The sequence below is a fragment of the Salminus brasiliensis genome, chromosome 11 (assembly GCF_030463535.1).
Source record: "Salminus brasiliensis chromosome 11, fSalBra1.hap2, whole genome shotgun sequence".
Lineage (NCBI taxonomy): Eukaryota > Metazoa > Chordata > Actinopteri > Characiformes > Bryconidae > Salminus > Salminus brasiliensis.
This window is the reverse complement of record NC_132888.1, coordinates 21803293-21823116: the sequence shown is the minus strand read 5'-3', so window position 1 is coordinate 21823116 and position 19824 is coordinate 21803293. Positions and strand designations below refer to the sequence as shown.

The following is a 19824-nucleotide window of genomic DNA, read 5'->3' as shown; positions in this document are numbered from 1 at the left end:
GAATTCGGTGTGTACTGGCCACACACTGCTACCCTGCTAAACTTGCTAAAAAATACATCCCCCTGAAGTCTTTACCTCATTATTTGGGAACACAGGACGGATATGTTTCCGTAGTCCTTCCATCTGATAATTTAGCCACCTGTTCACGTAACCTCAGTGTAAAATTACTGCTGTCAAACTCAAATGTTTTTGCCTGTTGATTTCGCACATCGTTCTGCAGATGACGTACAGCTGAGATGCTGTGTAGCGCTCATATTCTAAAACTCCAGCTCCGTACGTGCCAAAAACATTGTAGAATCACAGTTGGAGAGCTCATGGGGGCCACAAAGAGGTCAAAGCGGGCCACTCAGGAGATTTATTGTCCACATCTGAGTGGAACGTGGCGGGACGGCAGCCTGCTGGGGCAGACAGCGGGCCTCAGATGGGGTCAGTGTTTGTACGAAGCACAACTAGAGCGCCGGGACGAGACAGTCCACAACTTTTGCGTGCTGGCTTTGAGTTCTTTGGCCGCGGCCTGGCTGGAGCACACAGCACCTGAGATCTCTGGCAGAGGCCCACTCCGTCCCACAGCTGCGTGAAAGCACTCTCAGGAATTCCATCACACGCCTGGCCATTCTCGAACACGAGAGCTTTCTCTACACAGAAGTCGCCTAGAGCTGCAATGATCTTTATCTCAATTCCCTCAAATGACTCAAGAATTCAGGTTCAGATGTAGTTATATGGTGCTTTTAACAACAGACATAAAGATGTCACAAAGCAGCTTTACAGAAATCCAGGTCTGAGCCCTATGTGAGCAAGTCAGTGGTGACAGTGGCAAGAAGAATCTCCCTCAGAGCAAGAGGAAGAAACCTTAAGAAGATCCACAATATAGTGGAATTCTACTTCATATTTATTTAGAAAATGATGACCTGAATTTCTGTACCTATGTCTTGCACTCTTCATTTTATGACAGCCTTTTGTGAATTTGATTAATCAGAAAATGCTCATTCTTAGCTCTGAACAGACTTGGAATGCGATTAGTGAAAAAGACCCCAGTTAACCTCCCAGCTAAACTTAGGAGGTTCTAATGCCATCCGCTACAAGGTTGCCATAGCAGCTCTCTCTCGCTCTCATCTCTCTGGGAAATGACAGAGCCCACAGATGAAAAGGCTGTCCTTGCATTCCCACTGCTGACTTCTAAATATTTACCCCAAAGCCAAAGATGGCTGGAGGGTCTGGAGAGGAAATGCTTGGGCCATTTTAAGACCAGACTATTTCCCCCCCCCCCAATCTGCTCCAGATAGCAGAGCCTGGAGACGGTCTCCGGAAAGTTGGGATGCTGAGAGGTGGCTAGGTATGTGCAGAGAGGTCCATCTATGGACCTTTCCATGCTATATATGCACTATATGCCTTTTCATGCTATGTCCTTTCTTAGATTTGTAGATAGGAGTTGTGCCTGGGAAATAAAATCACCAGCAATCACTTACCAGTTTTAGGATCAAGCTCTATTGATCACTAACTTTTAAAAATGTAAAAAAGTTGGATTCATCTTAAAGACTTCAGATGCCAGTAGACAAACTACTGGATTTCTAGGAAACCTCTAGGTTTGCTCGGGTGCTCAAAACAACAAGATAGAAATCTAATGGGAGAACGCTCCACCTGCACTTAGGGGGTAGTGATAGAACGCTAGGTTATTGATCATAGGATTGTGGGTTCAATACCCATGTCCACAAAGCTGCTATTATTGGGCCCTTAAGCAAGGCGGTGCTGTACCATGGCTGGTCCTGCGCTCTAAACCCTTTTTTTCTACAATGGGGAATGCAAAGAGAAGAATTTCATTAGACAGTACAGGTATAAATGACAATAAAAGCATATGTTATTATTACAGAACAAAAGGACTGTGGTCAGATAAAACTCATAAGTCTTGGCTTATTTCCAAGTGAGCCCTGATTCCGTTTCCTGCAGTTGGGAACACATTTTTAGGATGAGGGAATTAATATTTGACTTTTTTGCCGACACTCATATCGTTTTTGCAGCACAATATGTATAATTGTATAATTAATATGTATAATTGTTAGGATTTTTTTTTACATGTACCCATACAACATATCTCTCATAGGTTTGATCTGATTGATGCAATTCAACGTGATTTGTAAATAAACCAATATTTTGTAAAGAATTACAAATCAAATCAGGATTTTTTTATTACTCAGATTGTGAAGTGTGTAGATGTTAAGTGTGCAAACCTCACCTATAGAACACTGAATTAGGCTTTAAATTCATCTTATAGATGGTCAAATTTGGTCTAATTTGCTGAACCAATGAGCTATTAAAAACCATTATAGCTACATGGACCAATCTTTGCCAAAAAGTTATTTGTATTATGAAATTATTATTGCAGAGGAGGATGGGTTCCCCTTTTAAGTCTTGGTTCCACTCAAGGTTTCTTCCTCTCAATCTGAGGGCGTTTTTCCTTGCAACTGTTGACACTGATGCTGAAAAGAGGCTTGGACCCTAATCTCTGTAAAGCTACTTTGTGACAACATTCCTTGTGAAAAGTGCAAAATAAACATATTTGTATTGATTGAAGTTAATTATTTTTGGCTGGTGCGGTGGCTCCACAGTTAGTGTGTGTGTTGCACGGCTAGAGGGCCCTGGGGTTGTGGGTTCGATCCTGGCTCCGGTAGCTGTCTGTGCTCCAGTTTCCTCCTGTCTCCTACAAAAACACATGGTAGAAAAATTGACCATGTCAAATTCCTTCTAGGTCAGATTATCTGAGTGAGTGGTACCCTGTGATGGACTGGCACCCTGTCCAGAGGTCAGTTTAATTTGTGGGTCAATTGAGAGGGGTCTAAGATCATTCCAGGTGTTTTTTGACAAATGCAAAAGAAACCATGACTCTGAGATCAGTTAAAACTCAGAAGAAGTCCACGTGTGAAAAAAACGGTTCTTATGCTATTGATAGCTGACCACTTTCTTCCTCTTTCAGAGCAGTGTGAAGACTGGATTTGCTTCGGGCACACACCCATCACAGATTGGTATATTGACTGACAGCATATTGACTGACTCTGAGAAAGAACATTGGCTAATTTAGAAAAAATTTAGCTGCAGTATCAGCGCTAAGCTGTTTACTCCTGGTAGATAAGAATGCAGTAGCTTTCTGCACGGGTTTGGCTAAAGTGAGGGTGCCTATGCAATATAAATATAAACATTTCAGGACTTTTTTCGGAATGTTAATTTAGTGGACTGTACAGTTGATCGAGACTATTTGACTATCTGTGATTGTCACCCGATTTAAAGCAAATCAGAAAGCACAACATTGTGTTTTTCTAGGCTATATCAATAAAGTCAGGCAGAAAGCCAGAGAGAGACAGAGGCATAAAGAGACAAATAGAGGCAGAAATCATAACCCACAAAAAGGTAGTAGTTTATATACAATATTAAGGGGAAAAAAAAAGAATTATTGTAGCAGAATTCAAACTGGTGGTATATGCGGCACGAAATGTCAAGAACGACCCATAATCCAGCAAAGCTCATTGAACTGTCATGAACTGAAAGCTGCTGAAAATCCAGCATCACTGTCTACAGTCAAGAGGCTGTCGTCTAAGATAGAAACCCCTGCTCCAAAAACACATTCAAGCTTGATCAAAGTTAGCAGCTTTCTGGGGGAGATGGTGATCTTTGGAGGTGTAAAGGTGATGCATTCTACCCCAAGAACACTGTATCAACTGTTAAGCATGGTGGTGGTAGCATCCTCTGGCCCTTTTTGGAATAATATAGTATGGACTAATGAAGAAGGACTACCTCAGAATTCTCGAGCATAACTTTCATCCATCAGCAGGGCTGAAACCTGTCCTAAAAGCAGTGCCAGTTTTTTAGTTCATTGTAGCTGTCCCATAATGCATCATAATAAATAGTGTACAAACAATGTTCACTAAACAGAAATTGAATACCCATAATCCATCACATTGTTTAGTTTGAAGAATCGCTCAGAATGTATCTGAGGAAGGACTGACGTTCAGACTGTTTATGCAACACACTCGAGGTGTCTGAAATTTGTTCACTACCTTGTTGGATTCTGTTCCCTAAAATAGTGCCCTATGTAGTGATCTTGATCTGATTTCACATGCAGAGGTGGAAAGAGCACAGTTTTGGGCACAGCTCTAGACACAATTGGGACAGTGACCCCATTCTTGTCATCGATTATGTGCTTTCTAAAAAGCCATGTTTAACAAAACACTGGTTTTACAACTGCTGCCTTTTACCAACTGCGGGAAGTGAGGACAGGAATCAAGGCAAGAATCTTTGTGAGACTGATTACCTTTCTGAAAATGAGGCAATTTGAATTCAGCAGTAGATCTGCTCTGAGCTGTTTGTTCAGATTACCAGCAGAATAGTGTTAACCTTGTTGTAAGCTGTCTAGACCCCTTTAGTTCTTTTCAACTGTACGTAACAGAGCACCTGAGCAATAATTCGAATGGCAAAGCAGCAGTGCATGAGCAACTACCTAATTAAGCTAATTAAGGAGTTAAGTCATTTGAGCAATTAGTGTTTGTCTTTCTCACGTGCTTCGCTAAGTGCTTCGCTAAGTGCTTGACCCATGAAGACGAGTTTTCCAGCGTGATTCTGGGAGGTTTTGTTGATACAGTGTTCTTCACCTAAAGACTTACACACAAGGTTGGACTTGATCTGCGTCTGAAACACTGCTTCTTAGTCGTGGAGATATTTTGGATAATTTTTATTCATTGGACAAGTTATGGGAATATGGGCTCCTACATGAACCTAGACCTCATCACTACAGCTTTTCTTGTGCCAGTGACTGCAAAAAGGGGAGTTAAAAGGCCTTATCACCTTTCATCAACATCAGATTCCTCAAAAACGTCTCCTCTCCAAACTTCCTCAGCTAAACCAAACTAGAAAAACACACATCAGAAGGGAAAGTACAAGCTTACTTTTTCACAGGTAAGACTTGAGTGGGAGCAAGGCTAAAAGCAAACCAGCTACAATTTCCACACCACACTGAGAGGACAGCACTTTCATTCTGAGGCAATATAACAGGGTTGTAAATAGGCTTGTAAATCCACATCTGAGCAATTATTACTTAGTTTTGGTTGTACTGGGCTTGTGTACAACATGTGGCTCACATTAGTCTCAGACCACCTCCTGAGGTGGTATAAATGATCAGATTAGTTAATTAGATTGATTGATCAGGTTGATATGGGGGGTTAAGGTAAATAAGCTGTTCGGTTAGTGGATGTTCACACTTTAATCCTCGTCCAAAGCTGTCATGTGAGAGAAAGACCTCTGCGTCAAAGCTGTTCTATTCATTATGTAGAAAACAGGGAGGAGAGCAGTCATTAAGGCAATATATAAAAAGAAGATCAGTCTGTGGTTTACTGTGATTGACTGCTATGGTTGTCAAACTGTTCTGCTTCCAGCTACCTTCTCCAGCTTCATTTAGCCACAGCCCCTTCAAGTAAAGTAGTTAACGTCCATCTCACCTTATCAGGAAAGCTTAAGGCTGCATGTGCAGTCCCCCTCCCTCTTGACTGCAATCCAGCCAGCATCCCCTTTCATGCTGGATTCTTTGTATCTGTGTAAAATTACTGTTCATGATTCTGCTGTGGGACTACAAAATGTGTTTAAGACTGGAGAGTATAACTGTGTGATAAATTGATTGTGCAATTCCAGTTTCCTTGCAATTTTGGGGGTCATTTTTATTATGTTGTCAAGTCAAGTCAAGTCAAGTGGGTTTATTGTCATTTCAACTACATACAGAGTACACAGTGAAACGAAACAACGTTCCTCCAGGACCATGGTGCAACATAGACAGTGCATACAAGACACAAGTGCAACACAAACAAACAAGTGCGGACAGACAACACAACACAGTACAGACAGAGGATAATAAATAATGACGGTAGTGTGTAAGTTGTGCAATGTACAATAAATAGAGTCCAGTGAGGTAGTAAAGTTATTAGTGCAAATGCTTGTGCAAAAAATGCTTCCCATGTTATCTGGGGTAAATGGTTGGAAAGAGAGAGAGAGGGAGAGTGTACATGTACCAGAAAGATATCAGTTCAGAAGTTGAGTTGTGTTGAGGAGTCTGATGGCTTGGGGGAAGAAGCTGTTGCAGAGTCTGGTCGTGTTGGACCGGATGCTGCGGTACCTTCTTCCTGATGGCAGGAGGGAGAACAGTCTGTGTGAGGGGTGGGTGGAGTCATCCACAATGCTGGTTGCTTTGCGGATGCAGCGGGTGGTGTAAATGTCCATGACGGAGGGGAGAGAGACTCCGATGATCTTCTCTGCTGTCCACACATTGCGTTGGAGGGACTTGCGGTTAGAGGCTGTGCAGGTCCCAAACCAGGCAGTGATGCAGCTGCTTAGGATGCTCTCTATGGTTCCCCTATAGAAGAGAGTGAGGATGGGTGGAGGGAGACGGGCCTTTCTCAGCTTCCGGAGGAAGTAGAGACGCTGTTGGGCTTTCTTGGCTGTAGAGCTGGTGTTCAGGGACCAGGTGAGGTTCTCCGCTAGGTGGACACCAAGGAACTTGGTGCTCTTAACGATCTCCACAGAGAAGCCGTTGATGTTAAGCGGAGAGTGGTCCGGTCTTGATTTCCTGAAGTCAACAACCATTTCCTTGGTCTTCTCTACATTCCAGTGAAGGTTGTTGACTGTACACCAGTCTGTCAGCTGCTGCACCTCCTCTCTGTATGCTGTATGTGGACCTTTAAAACAAAAACTAACAATAACATCATTAATAAACTACTTAAATCCCTAAGCAGGCTAAATGAACACTCGGTTAGGAATCACAGACAGATTAATGGATGTTCATAGATATGATATATAAGCATAGTTCCAATAGCCTTTTCCACTATGAGCCCGAACACCTTTCTATTAGAAAGGCTTTACTTTTCTACTTTAAATGATTCATTAGATACATTTAGGTGCCTTCAGTTGAACTCCAACTTCAACTGTTATTCACAAGAGCAGAAAATGTACAAATGCCAGTGTGTTTACGGTCAGAAATTTGATAAAACTGCAGGAATGAATTGGATTTAGTTTGACACAAGCTTACAGTCCTCTAAGCGAACAGACTTCTCTTGAAGTACAGATTTCAAGTTGAACTATTCACAGAACAGATCAGTATAAAACTATAACCTACTACATTAAACATACATCCTACAAGTCCCAGATTCCACAATGGTCTTGAGTTTGGTGCTTACAGAAAGTTGCAGTAAACATAAAAGCTTCTTGCATACTAAGTGAATATTACTACATGAACTGCTGTTTCAAGGAATGTATTGAATGTATTCAAAATTGCAGATGTCCAATGGATAACAAGAATTTTTCCATGGTTTGAACCCTGTAGCTGCTTCTGTACACTGTTTCAATAATTCAGAAATGCTCTAAATTACTTTGAATAAACATTTATTTTACAATAACTTCCATTCAAAGTTCAGAACATTTTTGTCTTTTCTTGTAAAGTCTCCATTTTTTATTGAACAGCAACAATATATATACATATATAGAACCATATAAATACGTATAGATTTTTTCAAGTAGATTGTCGAGATGACTTCCTCTCTGAAGGCTGGTATGGAAGAGTGTGGCTTCATGTGAATGACAGTAGAATGTAAAACTCATTTCACTCATTTAGTATTCATTTAAAATGTCAGATTACAAAACCTAATACCTAGTACCTTGTTCAAGTTAGATTTATATCAGCCAAAGTAGCAGTAGCAATTTAAATAAATAAATAAATAAATAAATAAATAAATGCAGTGCCTATTTGTTTGGATGGCTCACTTTATCCACGCCATGAAATCAGCTGATTACTGATAGCGTATATTGTTCAATTCTGGCCAATTCTGTTTGTGGCTGATTAGTATTTTTTTTATATATACATTGCTCTTTCTAAGAATGGTGGAATTAATCATTGCTGAGCATGTCAAGCTCTTATTGCTTATTTCGGTGAAGAAAAATGAATGAAAATGGCATTTAATGCATTTTGAACACAAACCCTTTAGTAATTCCATCACTCCCATAATGATGCTTTGATCGTTTTGAGCTTGCAGCTATTAGCATGCTAGCAGTTTTCTCCCCAGTGCTGTGGCACTCATCAACCTCAGTAGACCCCTCACCCTTTAAATCAAACCTCCTTATAGCGGACCAGCATTCCAGCCTGTGCCATAAAGGCACCTTTGCACAGTTGTACAAATGTCCATATGATTCTGTAATGTGCTGTAAATGACTGTACATATCATACATTTTCTTTAGACCCTGCATATCGTCACAGTCCCACAAAAATCTCCCAACTAATAACTTTAAAGAACCAACAGATAGAACCACCAGGTATATAATGTAAAAAATGGAAGGTTTTTGTGTAACATCAACGATATGTACATATATTTACATATTGTATTTTAGCTCCTTTCACAGTGTAGTGAATATACTTTATTTCTAATACAAATGTATAACACCCCTGGTCAAATTCCATATTATTTATTATTTAAGTAAAATTGAATATACACCATTTTCATTGAACGCACGTCTACGCAATTACTGTCCATTTGTTGAATGTTTATTTATATATATACATATATATATATATATATATATATATATATATATATATATATATATATATAATTTTTTTTCGTAATTTTGCCTGTATATTGTACTTATCTGGTCTGTTTATGCTACATGTCACATGTGTGCACTTACCAGGTCAAATTCCTTGTATGTGTTCTGTGTTCAGTTCTGATTCCAATTAGCTTTATTTACATATATAAACGTATGTTTCTCCGTCTCCATCGGAACTTGCCCTCTTCTCTTTCCTCTCCAGAATCACCCGCTATACATAATTCAAGACCAGGCCATCTGCCTGTTGCATGGATTAATATTTCTTGCCCAGATTTTGTAGGAGGAGATTGTGTCCATATGCCAGGGGCAATGGAGAGAGAGGCTTTGTGAAGCAGTATCATTTTCCTCCCTAGGACTTGCATGGCAGAGATGGAGAGCCTCTCAGACCTGTCATATTCTGCATGATTGATACACCTGTCTCCTGCAGCCATCCTCCTATAGATTTATGGAGCTCCCTCTGTCACCAAACACTAGGCAAATCAAAACAAAGCGCTCATGCTAAACTAGACGAGTAAGCTAGTATGATAACGATCCCCCTACCGCCAGGGTCCGCAGAGCTCTCCATGTCTTTTTCCACTGTGTATTTCATACTTTGTTTATCAGTAAGCATTGATGGTGTGCTTTATTAGCATTTAGGTGGAGCATCCATCCATGTGCAGACTCTTGAGAGGGTGGCTGATGGAGGTAGGGATCAATATTGCTGAGGGCACATTGATTTAAGGCCAGATTCACTGGTGATATGCTTTTTTTAAGTCTTTACTCTTAGTGTACATGGACATTGCTCCAATACTGCAAGATTCATACTTTGTGCATGCATACGGCTTATCTATATGTTTGTGCATGCAGAAATGAGGGGAAGAGCTAAAGCTAGAGACATAAAGGTGAGAGTCCATGTGCATTGGTGCATGAGGAATCAATCTAAACGCCATCAAAACTTAAGAGGGGATTTAGAGGCCCTGCGATAACACAGCACACTCAAAATTGCTTAAAATAGCTGTGGAGATTAAGCTAATGTAATCCTGTTTAAAGGAGCCTCCTCCAAATATTTATTATTGAAGGACCATCTGGCAGAAAGCTCCAGGTTAACCCACAAACACAGTAGTCTGGAATCAAACTAACAACCGCAGGCTGCTCCTCAGCAGCCGTCTTGACCTGCCGCATTTTCCCTCGCCAGCCCCGGGCACGACGTTCCCTCCGCGGCCCCAGCCGTTCCTCGGCTCTATCGCTCCCTGCGAGACGTGCAGCAGAAAGCCTTGTGATAATTAAACCCAACATTCACTCAACAATGGAGGCCATTGAGCCTGAAATGAGGTAGGGAGTTGTCGGTCATGCCCGGCAGGCCCCCGACGGCCCTTCTCCGTAAAGTGCTTTCTGATGTGCGGCTGCCGCTTTCGCTCACTCGAGATTAGCAGTTATTTTAAGGCCCGGCTCAGAGCGAGGCCGATTCTCCGCGCCAAGGCTTTATCTCCAAGACCCTTGTGAGCTGGAGACAAGCGAGCGAGGAGATTATTTTAGAAGACAGTGGGTCTCTGGTTAATGAGAGTGGACTCCTGTTGATACTCAGGTCTCAAGGCCCCCCAGGGCTTTCATCCAGATATTTGGTAAAAGCCTATTGGTTTCTTTAAGCACCTGGGGTGGAATTTGCTATCAGCCTCTTTAGAATTTATAGGTACAGCACTGCATGCTAGTGCTGAATGTGCTGATGGATGGCAAGCTAGGGGCAAACATGGTTGTTTGAAACACGTATAACCATGCAACGTCTAACATATGCTGAACACTGAATTCACAGTGAAATATTAACTGTGCTGAGTGGAGAATAAGAAATGTGCCATATATATGTGATTAGTCCTGTTCAACTGGATTTACTACAACACGGCACATATGTCTTTCAGTTTTCCATCTTCTCAAACCTCAGCCCAGCTCTTTGTGCTTATCCATAAGCCCTAATTCTTAATTCTGATACTTTTCATCAGCCAATCCTGTGACAAATCTAGCCTCAAACAGCACGTTTCCTCCTGTGGGGTGGGAGAGTGTTTGGGTTATTTTCAGCTTGATAGCTTAGGCAGTAGGTCATAGGTCATTCTTATAGAAGAAATATCAGATCAGTATGTGTGGTGTCGGACAGTGGGTTTTAAATTTTGGTGTCACTATTGAGGAAAGGTGAAACAGAATCATGGTGTCCCTGTTTCAGGACAAAAAATGAATGTAACTCCACATAAAACTATTCCAAAATGGAGCCTTAATAATCATAGCAAATGGTAAAGGTACAATTAGAGTAAGTTTGAGTAATTACTGTGCTAGTTTAACATTCTATACTTTATATAAATCTGAATATTCTGTTCATACTGGCTAGGCCTGCAATTTGTTAGACGACCCATTAACTTATTTTAGCCTCCTACAGTATCAAAGTATGTAAAGTCTAATATCACATTTACAGCAGGTGAAACTATTGAACACGTCACCAATTTTCAAGTAAATATATTTCTAAAGGTGCTACCGACATGAAATTCTCATTGGAGGTCGGTAGCAAAGAAATGTCATAAATGTCCATAAATGAAGTTATGTGTAATAATGAGAGTATTGAACATGCTTGCTGAAATGTATTTAATACTTTGTAATACTTTATGGAGAAACCAGTCGGAGGGATGCATTGCTGAGGTGTGGTTTTGGCCCACTCACAGACACTCATCAAATCCTGAATGTTCTGTGGGCTCCTTCTATGAACTCTGAGCTCTAGTTCTTTCCATAACAGTTTAACCATTTATCCTTGCAGTAAGATCATCACATTAGAACAGATGCATTGAAACATAAATACAGTAGAAATACATTCTGAAGAAAGTAGTTGAGATCTTGTGAGTTCTCCTGGTCGCCCACAGCCAATTCCCCTCCAGCTCACCTGATTTAACATCATTAAGCACTGATTAACAGAATTGTGTTGAATAGAACTTTAAATGGAGTTATGTAATAACTGAAAATTTGGGAAAAGGACCATGCACAAAATCCTCCTCTCCATTACTACGCACTATAAAACCGAAAACCGCTCCTCTCCCTTCTCCTTCTCATGACGAAAACTTTGCACTAATGTTTCACAGAGTAAATAAAATAAACACTTACAGATAAGCCCAGATGCGGTGACATATCATCATAATAATGATTAACAGACAATATATTCTGCATCCAGGACTGTTTTGGAGGCAAGTTTCTGTAGTACTATTTGATACACATTATAAAATGATGATTTGTGACTGTATGATACAGTTTGACATAATAGTGTGGATAGTGATACATTTCCTACTCTTAAAGCACTCCAGTCATGTAGAGGGTACATATATTTAATATTCCATATTTAATAAGGAATATTAGGAAGGTGTTCAGCATATTTCCTTTTTCCTACAAAATACCTTCTTGACTTCGGGTTGTAGTCATTTGTCAATACGCTGCTGCCCTCACTAGGCTGCTGAGTATAAATGCAGCATTCTAAGACTTTGAGAATTCTGTAATACAGAATAATTGCAGTGCTAATTATCGTAGCACTACTTCTTTATTTTTCAGTGCCAATATTGTGTCCAATATTAATCCTTGAAAACTAAAATAGACCTCCTGTCAGATCAGACATATGTCTGCTAGTACTGAAAACCCGTCTGAATAGCTGTGCTAAAGTCCCTTCATGTGCCAAAGGTCTTGATTACTACCATGTGCTCGCTGGCTTCTTTGGTGGGTCTTGGACAGAAGCAGTCGTGACATGCTCCACACCTTCCTGCTCCTCTCTGCAGCTTCCGGCAGCGGCACAGATGGAGCCGGAGCTGGGGATTAGGGAAGATTTTCCTTGATTTAATAAAGTGCTGCGATGACACAGTGATGCTGGGAGGAGATAAACCTGGGCAGAGTCGAGAGACAAGGCTCAAACCTCGGCAAGAAGCCATGCAAGCCTGCAGTGTGCTGATCAGCTCCGGAGAACACAGTCCTACCGCTGCAGAGACACCAGCGCATGCCCTACTTACACCCCCCCCCCCCCCCCCCCCCCCGCAGAGATCAGATACATGGCAACTTTGTAGCTTTAGATTAAGATTAGCAAAACAACTCTTGCCTTATAGAGACAGGAAAGCTTTTGTTTAGTAGCATTATGACTGAAATCAACCCGGGAAGCTCCAGAGGTCAGTGATATATGGGTAAATGGAAAACATGCCATATTGCTTGTATTTTTTATATTTAATTTGCCATTAATAGAACTGTCATCAAGGGCGGGATGTGATACAAAACTAACATAGCATGTTCCTCTTGATAATGATGTCACCTGCCCAGCAAATCTGGCAACACCCTGTTTAATACTATGTGGGTCCCCTTAATGCCACCAAAGACACAGCCAGCATTACGTCTTTCAGCAGTTTGTGCTGCAGTAGCTTTTCTAAAGGTTAGCCTATACATCATTAAGCCTTGGGCACCCAGTTTGGCTCTTGTCAGTGGAAGAGTCTCAGACACTTACACTAGCCCATTTGTCCTGCTTCCATCACATCAACTTCAACAACTGACTGTTCACTGGAAACTCGTCTGGTCACCGGTTTGATCCCATGGTCCAGCAAGAAGTGGGGGGCAGCGCTTTCTCCTCCCTTAACATTTCTAGCTGAGTTGTCCTTGAGCAAGGCACCTCATCCATTATTGCTCCTTAGGCGCTGAGGTGGCTGCTCACTGCTCTGGGTGTGAGTGTTCTGAGTGTGTGTTCACTGGGTTGAATGCACTGTAACGAGATAATCAACACTATTCCCTTCACCTGTCAGTGATTCTAATGTAATAGCTCATTGGTGTGTGTATGTGTGTGTGTGTGTGTACTCCAAGATCATCTGTTGTTAATTACGGTATCTAAATTCTAAGTGCTGTGAGTTACTGTTGTGCTTTCACTTTTCTCCACAAGATCAGGACAGGACAGAAAACATTGGTGTTGTAAGCTCCCATGTGGGCTGTGATTGCTTTTCCCAGTGGACTGACCTCATTACTGCAGGTTGCTTTTCTTCATTGCAAGTTAGCTAACTTTTATTCGCCCTGCCCTCACTGCTGTTTGACTTATGAGGAGTTATGCAGTAGTGACATTCTGGTAAATCAAAGTGGTAACAGATTTAATGCTTTGAAATCCGTTTAGAGCGGCTGTACATTTGAAAAAAACATCAATACTTGGCGCCAGCGTACTGCTAACGTCATGCAAAAGGAGCTGTCCTGCTGCATTCAGGGGATTTTCCACCAACTCTAAGTCAGGTGAGGTGACTACGATCCATTCTCTGTTAGTCTTCTAGTCCCAGTGCAGAAGTCAACATCCACTATATGCATTCTGATGAATGCATTCAGCTACTTTAAGCTACACCCTTTGCTGACACAGATGTGCAAATGCACGCTCACAGTTCGTCTAGTCCCTGCAGCACAGGATTGCCATTAGAGAAGGACTCTCTGGGGCAGATAAACATGAACCTACTGGCACCATACCTAATGCCAGGCTAGCGGGATATAAAGCCCACCAGCATTAAGCTGTGGAAGTGTGTTTTCTGGAATGATGGATGGTGCTCCATCCAATACTTTTGGGATGAGCTGAGGAGTTGGGGGTGAGGTGGGATGATGATTATCCAACATCTTGACCTCACTAACACCCTCATCGCTAAACACACTGAAATCCTCACAGCAATGCTCCAAGATCTAGTGGAAAGTCTTCCCTGCACAGTAGAGACAGTTACTCCAACAAGAGCAGGATGAATTTATTTATTTAAGATCCTTGATTTTTTAAAAGACAAAAGGAATGAGCTGGTGTCCCAAAACTTTTGTCCATATAGTGTATAAGCGACCCATTCACAAAACTGTCCTGAGAACCTTGGTTTGCAGTGCACAGCCTGGTGTCCAGACCTCCAGATTGCTGTATGGATTACCCAGACAGCAACTAATAAACTCCCCTACATGTTTATTATGTCTATATTTTTGGTCAGTTTCCATTTAGATCTTTTAACAAGAATGATTTGAACGTTTCCCTGCGTCGAGAACATGAATGAAGACAATCCGGTGGTGGAGACGGCCATCAAAGCCACCATGTGTTACATCATCTTTAAGTCTGATGTACTCGATTCACGTGAGGCTCGAGAATGGCTTGAAAGATTGAGCCGGGGGATTGTTTAGGGATTAGAGGGATGGACATACCAGATTCACGGCCGAAATGAAAATAGGGGTGGAAAAAAAGAGAGCGAGAGAGACACTGCGGGGTCACAGGCTCTCATGGGCAGTAAGGAAGCAGAATGGGTGAAACTTTAAGCTAAAAAAAAAGATGCCGACGACCTGACATCACTCCTCTGCGCTAATGCTCCCAGCAGAATTCGGTTTAATTCCATAAGTGAAGAGACTTGGCAGTGCGGTGCAGTTCAGTTCAGCAGAGATCCGCCGCTGCTTCTGCCTGCCCCTTGTCTGCGCGGACCCACCGCCAAGCTGGCTGATCTGGACAGTAACGGCTGCTGGGATCAGTTGATCCACCTTCAACTGACCAGTACAGGAGAGTACATGCCCTGTAAGTGAGCTCTGCTATACCGACTTTTCACTCTTTTCTTAACCTCTTGCAAGTTTCTGCACAGTACGTCTAAAGGGTCCACCCTGGCCGTTTACGTGCTCTCGTCTCGTAAATCACCTGCAAGTTTCCTGGTGATTCCTGGTCATTTCCAAAGATAGTTCTGTGAAACTTACAGCTGGAAGCCGGTTTATCATTCATATATAAAATATGAGAATGGATCTTGGTTCACCTGTGTAAATTATTTAGCTCATTGTACTTGAGGAGAATGTTTTGCTCAAAAGAGCGCTGTGAAGACTCCACAGTGGAGAACTCATCAGATGTTTTTTTGACACACCAGGCTGAATTGACCAAATCAATTGACCAGAGCTCTTCTGGAGTCTCTCTCCATAATAGCTCATGTTATGTTCTTCTGTGGTAATGAATATGGTTTGTTTCACTTCGACTTGTGGTTATTGTTGTAGTGTCTGGTCTTGGACCAGTTTGGACCAACCTGTTAAGATGTTTTCATTTCTGGTGCTGATACTAGATACTGTAATGGTGTTTAGATGGATGTTGGTTCGGATGTACCAATACATAGGTTCTCTTTTCCCTTTTTTTTTATGTTTTACCTATAGGATGCCTTACTCATAAGTCTGTTGACCATGTTTGCCATTTTTCTTTGAACTGGTCCATTTCTTGTCTTTAAGGCATATGTCATTTGTCCATTTGGAAGATCACCTGTATAATATCAATCCGAAGATTTTCTTTAGGACGTTAAATCTTAAGCCAATATGCTGTTATGGTTTCCTTAACTGCTGTTAGAAGTATTTGTACCAAGCATCTGTCTTCCATCAACACAACCCTTAAAATATTGCTCAGGTACAATATAGAAACTATATAGGAACTTTGTAGCCCCCTTATTTTCCATTGTTATTGAGTGTAAACAAAGCAGTAATTCCCTCTGCTACCCACTGTTTCAGTACTAGGTCACTTGTATCTGGTTTAAATTTACTATCAGAGGCAATCCACCTCAGTGTTATTTGTTCTTTCTCCAATTTGGCCAATTCCTAGATTCAGACTGACCCATGTTACATATTATACTGTATATCACTGCTGTCTAATGAAAATCATGTATCTCAATTTTAGTCAGTCTCAAGTTTTCAGTTTTCTCCATGATTTGAACCCTGTACTGCTACTGTACTGATTAATACACCAATAGAAATGCTCTAAATTACTTGGAGGAAACTCTTATTTTACATTGACTTTCATTCAAAGTTAAGGCCATTAGTTTGCCTTCTCCTTTTAGTTGGAGATACATGTTTTTCATACCCTTCTCATTAGGAGTACCTATAATATTCTGCAAACTGCCTCTGTTGCAGGTGATTTGCAGAAAGTCGAGATGCCAAGGAAAGACATGGAAGTAATCAAGGGCCAAATGGTGGTTCTGGAGGCCTGGTACACCCCCACATCCCTCATTGAGAAGAATACAGTCATCTGGAACTTCATGGCCAATGACTCCAAACAAGTGAGTGCCAAGAGTGCTGAGTTCCTTACATGGTCAGTACTTCAGTAGTGGCTATTTATACTGTATCTAGCTAATATTGGTGGTTTAAAGTGAGTCCATCTGCTGTCATTTCCAGCATAACCTAACTGCTGGAGTTAAAAAGTAAATGGACAAACGTATGGACAGAATTGCTGAGATGATTTATCTTGATGTAGTTTAGAGCGTATTGGTGTTTAGGCCTGCAGCTGTGCTTAGAGTAGTGCTAAGTAATAGGATATAGCATGCTGACATTACTTGTTAGCTTCTTTTAACCTCAGAGGTCCAACACAAACCTAAAGAAGAAAAGCTCAGATGATAAACTCATCTTTGCCTGATCTGACCTTTGCTTGACAGATTACAAAAGATTTTGGTCAAAAATTCAATAGCAAAACATTCCCTTTAGCAGCACAGAGGCTAAAGACGCTTAGGTTTCAGGCCGATTTGGATGGCTTCACCCGATTCACCCGGCCCTGGAGGGCAAATTGTGAATGAGAACGGTCTGTTCTCCTACATCTTCCAAGAAAGGATAACGAACACGGTTCTTGATCATGTAAGCCGTATTATGGTCAGGCACATACTTGAGGAACATGTTTAATGTTAAAATATCCCCAAATTCATAAATGGTAAAGGATGCTGCTGAAGATAGAAGTCTTGCAGTTAACACCTGAGGTTTGTGATTGGTCTTAAAGTGCTGCTAAATGCATCCTGAAGCTAGTTTACAGCTTGGTTTTTGATTTACATGTAACCTTTGCAACTCTGCTGCATGTACTACATGCATGTGTCGGCATGTGTTTGTAATCTTTGCAGTGATTATGATAATCTGAGTAGTTTCACTTATCATTGCGTTCAAGATTATCTGAATTAAAGGGAAAATCAGCCTATAACTAGACCATCTGTAGCCTACATGCGTCGGGGGATTATCATTATGGTGGAGATTTGCTTTAGTCATTAAGTCTGCTTGCAAGTGCAGAAGCTATTTGTCTTTCACCTTAGTGATTTAAAGGGACGACATTCGTCTATTGTTAGTGCTTGAAACTGTCATCATAACCTCATATACTTTGGAAAAGTATCTATTTTAATTGGCTTTAAATGAACGGATTGATCCCATACTGGTACAGAAGTGCTAATTAAATAGTCTTCTAGTTATTACGGTATTGCACACATACAGTCATGCAACCTATCTAGCCATTAATCAAATTAACAGGGATGTTAAACATTAAAACAGTGGCTAATTACTGATGATGTTATGTGATGTGTTGGAGCAGATCATTTCCTACACCTCAGGCCAGATCGGGATGGGGAGTCCGGAGTTTAGGAAGCGTGTCGGCTTCGCCATGTCCATGCCCTCCACCAATCTATCCATCTACATCAACAACACGCAGGAGTCAGATTCGGGCCGCTACCTCTGCAACGTCATCATCCCTGGAGCCCCAGGCTTGTCTGGGGAGCTGAGGCTCAATGTTAAGGGTACGTACAGCTGGTTTCTAAACTCCAGACATTTTATCAGCAGTGGTGGAAATCTCGCTGATAAAGTGCTGGTAATAGGGACTAATAGTTGGAATATGTAGTAGTATACAGCGATGGCGTATCAGTATTGCTGGGTATTAGTGTTGGGTCGATATCAGCAAAGAAAAAATTCAGCCCAGCCCTGTTACAAATTCAGTCTGAAACAGCACGCACTCACACTGTGAGTAAGTAGTAGTGTTTAAGTAGTTTCAGCCAAATAGTTTATTTGCTACTTTTTGATAGTAATCAGATTATCAAGATTATCAGATTGATATTAAAATTACACCACAAAAAGCTGACATCATACTTTTAAGCGTTAAGCTTTATAATATTAAGATTATAATATTATATTATTAATTAAAAGATGATGTCATTTGGATAAATTTTTATATTATTTTACAATGAGTTTCTGCTCTGGTATTTTGGTATTTTTTTCTACAGGGCTCCTCCTACAGTTGTGGAGTGTTCCTAACTTTTCCACCACTGCTGTAAATACAATTCGCACTATGAGCACCCCTTCATGGACACTTCTAAAAGTGCATTTGTTGACAAGCTGAGAGTTACAGAACTGTGAAAGAAGCATGTGGACAGGAGGCGGTAGAGATATGTTACTAAGTTACATTTGAGTTAAATATGGTTTAACGGTCTAATTTGACTGTCGGTTGTCAGCTGTGAATAGCCTACAGGATTTGACACTAATATGACCCGGGTTACACAGCTAGTGAGAGGTCTTATACAGCTCCGCTGAAGTTACACAGTACAGTAGCAGCTTTCCGAGCCTGGAGTGGGAATGGCAGCGACGCCATTCTTCCTTCTATAGTCATTAAACTGCTGCTATTTTAAACTAAAATTTGTTTGGTTGGGCAAACAAGACTACAGTTACCATAGCACTACAATTCCCACAATACCATTCAAATCTACCAGCTCACAGCTTAAATTCCCGGGTGGCATGCGTGCTTGTGAAGTTATCGACTTTACATAATATTGCATACCATGTATTTTCTGTGCGGATGCTTGTATCAAACAGTGACCGCCGCACCGTGATGGTTTAAGTACGAATGCATGTACCATTACACCTTTAGTTATCAGCATTTCCAGTTTCTCAAAATCACGAATGAATAATGAATGTAAGCCTAATTTGCTAATTTGTTGATCAGCATTATCCTCATTTATAAATGAGATGATTCTTTCTGTTCTCTCAGTTCCTCCCTCCACCCCAGTGTGCTCTATGACCGGGGACCCTGTGCTGAGGGGCAACGTGACACTCAGCTGCAAATCAAGCCATGGCAAACCTACCCCTCAGTACAAATGGACCAAAGCTGCTCCTCTCTCAGAGGTCTTCTTCTCTCCAATGCAGAGTGAGTTTGCTCGGACTGTTCCTTTGCTCTCATCCTCCTCTCTGTCACCTGCCTTATGTTACTGTTAAACTGTTAAACCATACTCCATCATCTTCATATACAACACGTCATGTCGGTTTTCCAAATAACCGGAGACATCCAGAGAGTGCTTGCTTGCTAATTGCGATAGTTTATTGCTAATAATGAGGTTTACTTTATCAAGAAATCTCTCTAGCCACTGGAAGAGATGTGAGATATGAACCAAATCTAAATGAGAAATGTTCTGTTTTCCCCTTATTTTT

At 41.3% G+C, this 19824-nt stretch overlaps 1 protein-coding gene across 2 annotated transcripts in view; it reads left to right on the top strand.

Moving 5' to 3' along the window:
• The window catches only part of esamb (endothelial cell adhesion molecule b), a 50608-nt gene that overhangs the window by 26829 nt on the left and 3955 nt on the right, over nt 1-19824 (top strand). The window contains exons 1-4 of one of the 2 annotated variants that reach the window (XM_072691210.1): nt 15118-15157; nt 16516-16661; nt 17945-18146; nt 19388-19543. In XM_072691210.1, coding sequence (XP_072547311.1) covers nt 15151-15157; nt 16516-16661; nt 17945-18146; nt 19388-19543 — 511 coding nt within the window. In that variant the 5' untranslated portion in view covers nt 15118-15150. Of the gene's footprint in view, nt 1-15117; nt 15158-16515; nt 16662-17944; nt 18147-19387; nt 19544-19824 lie in introns of those variants that run through there. The other variant, XM_072691209.1, reaches the window with a different exon arrangement.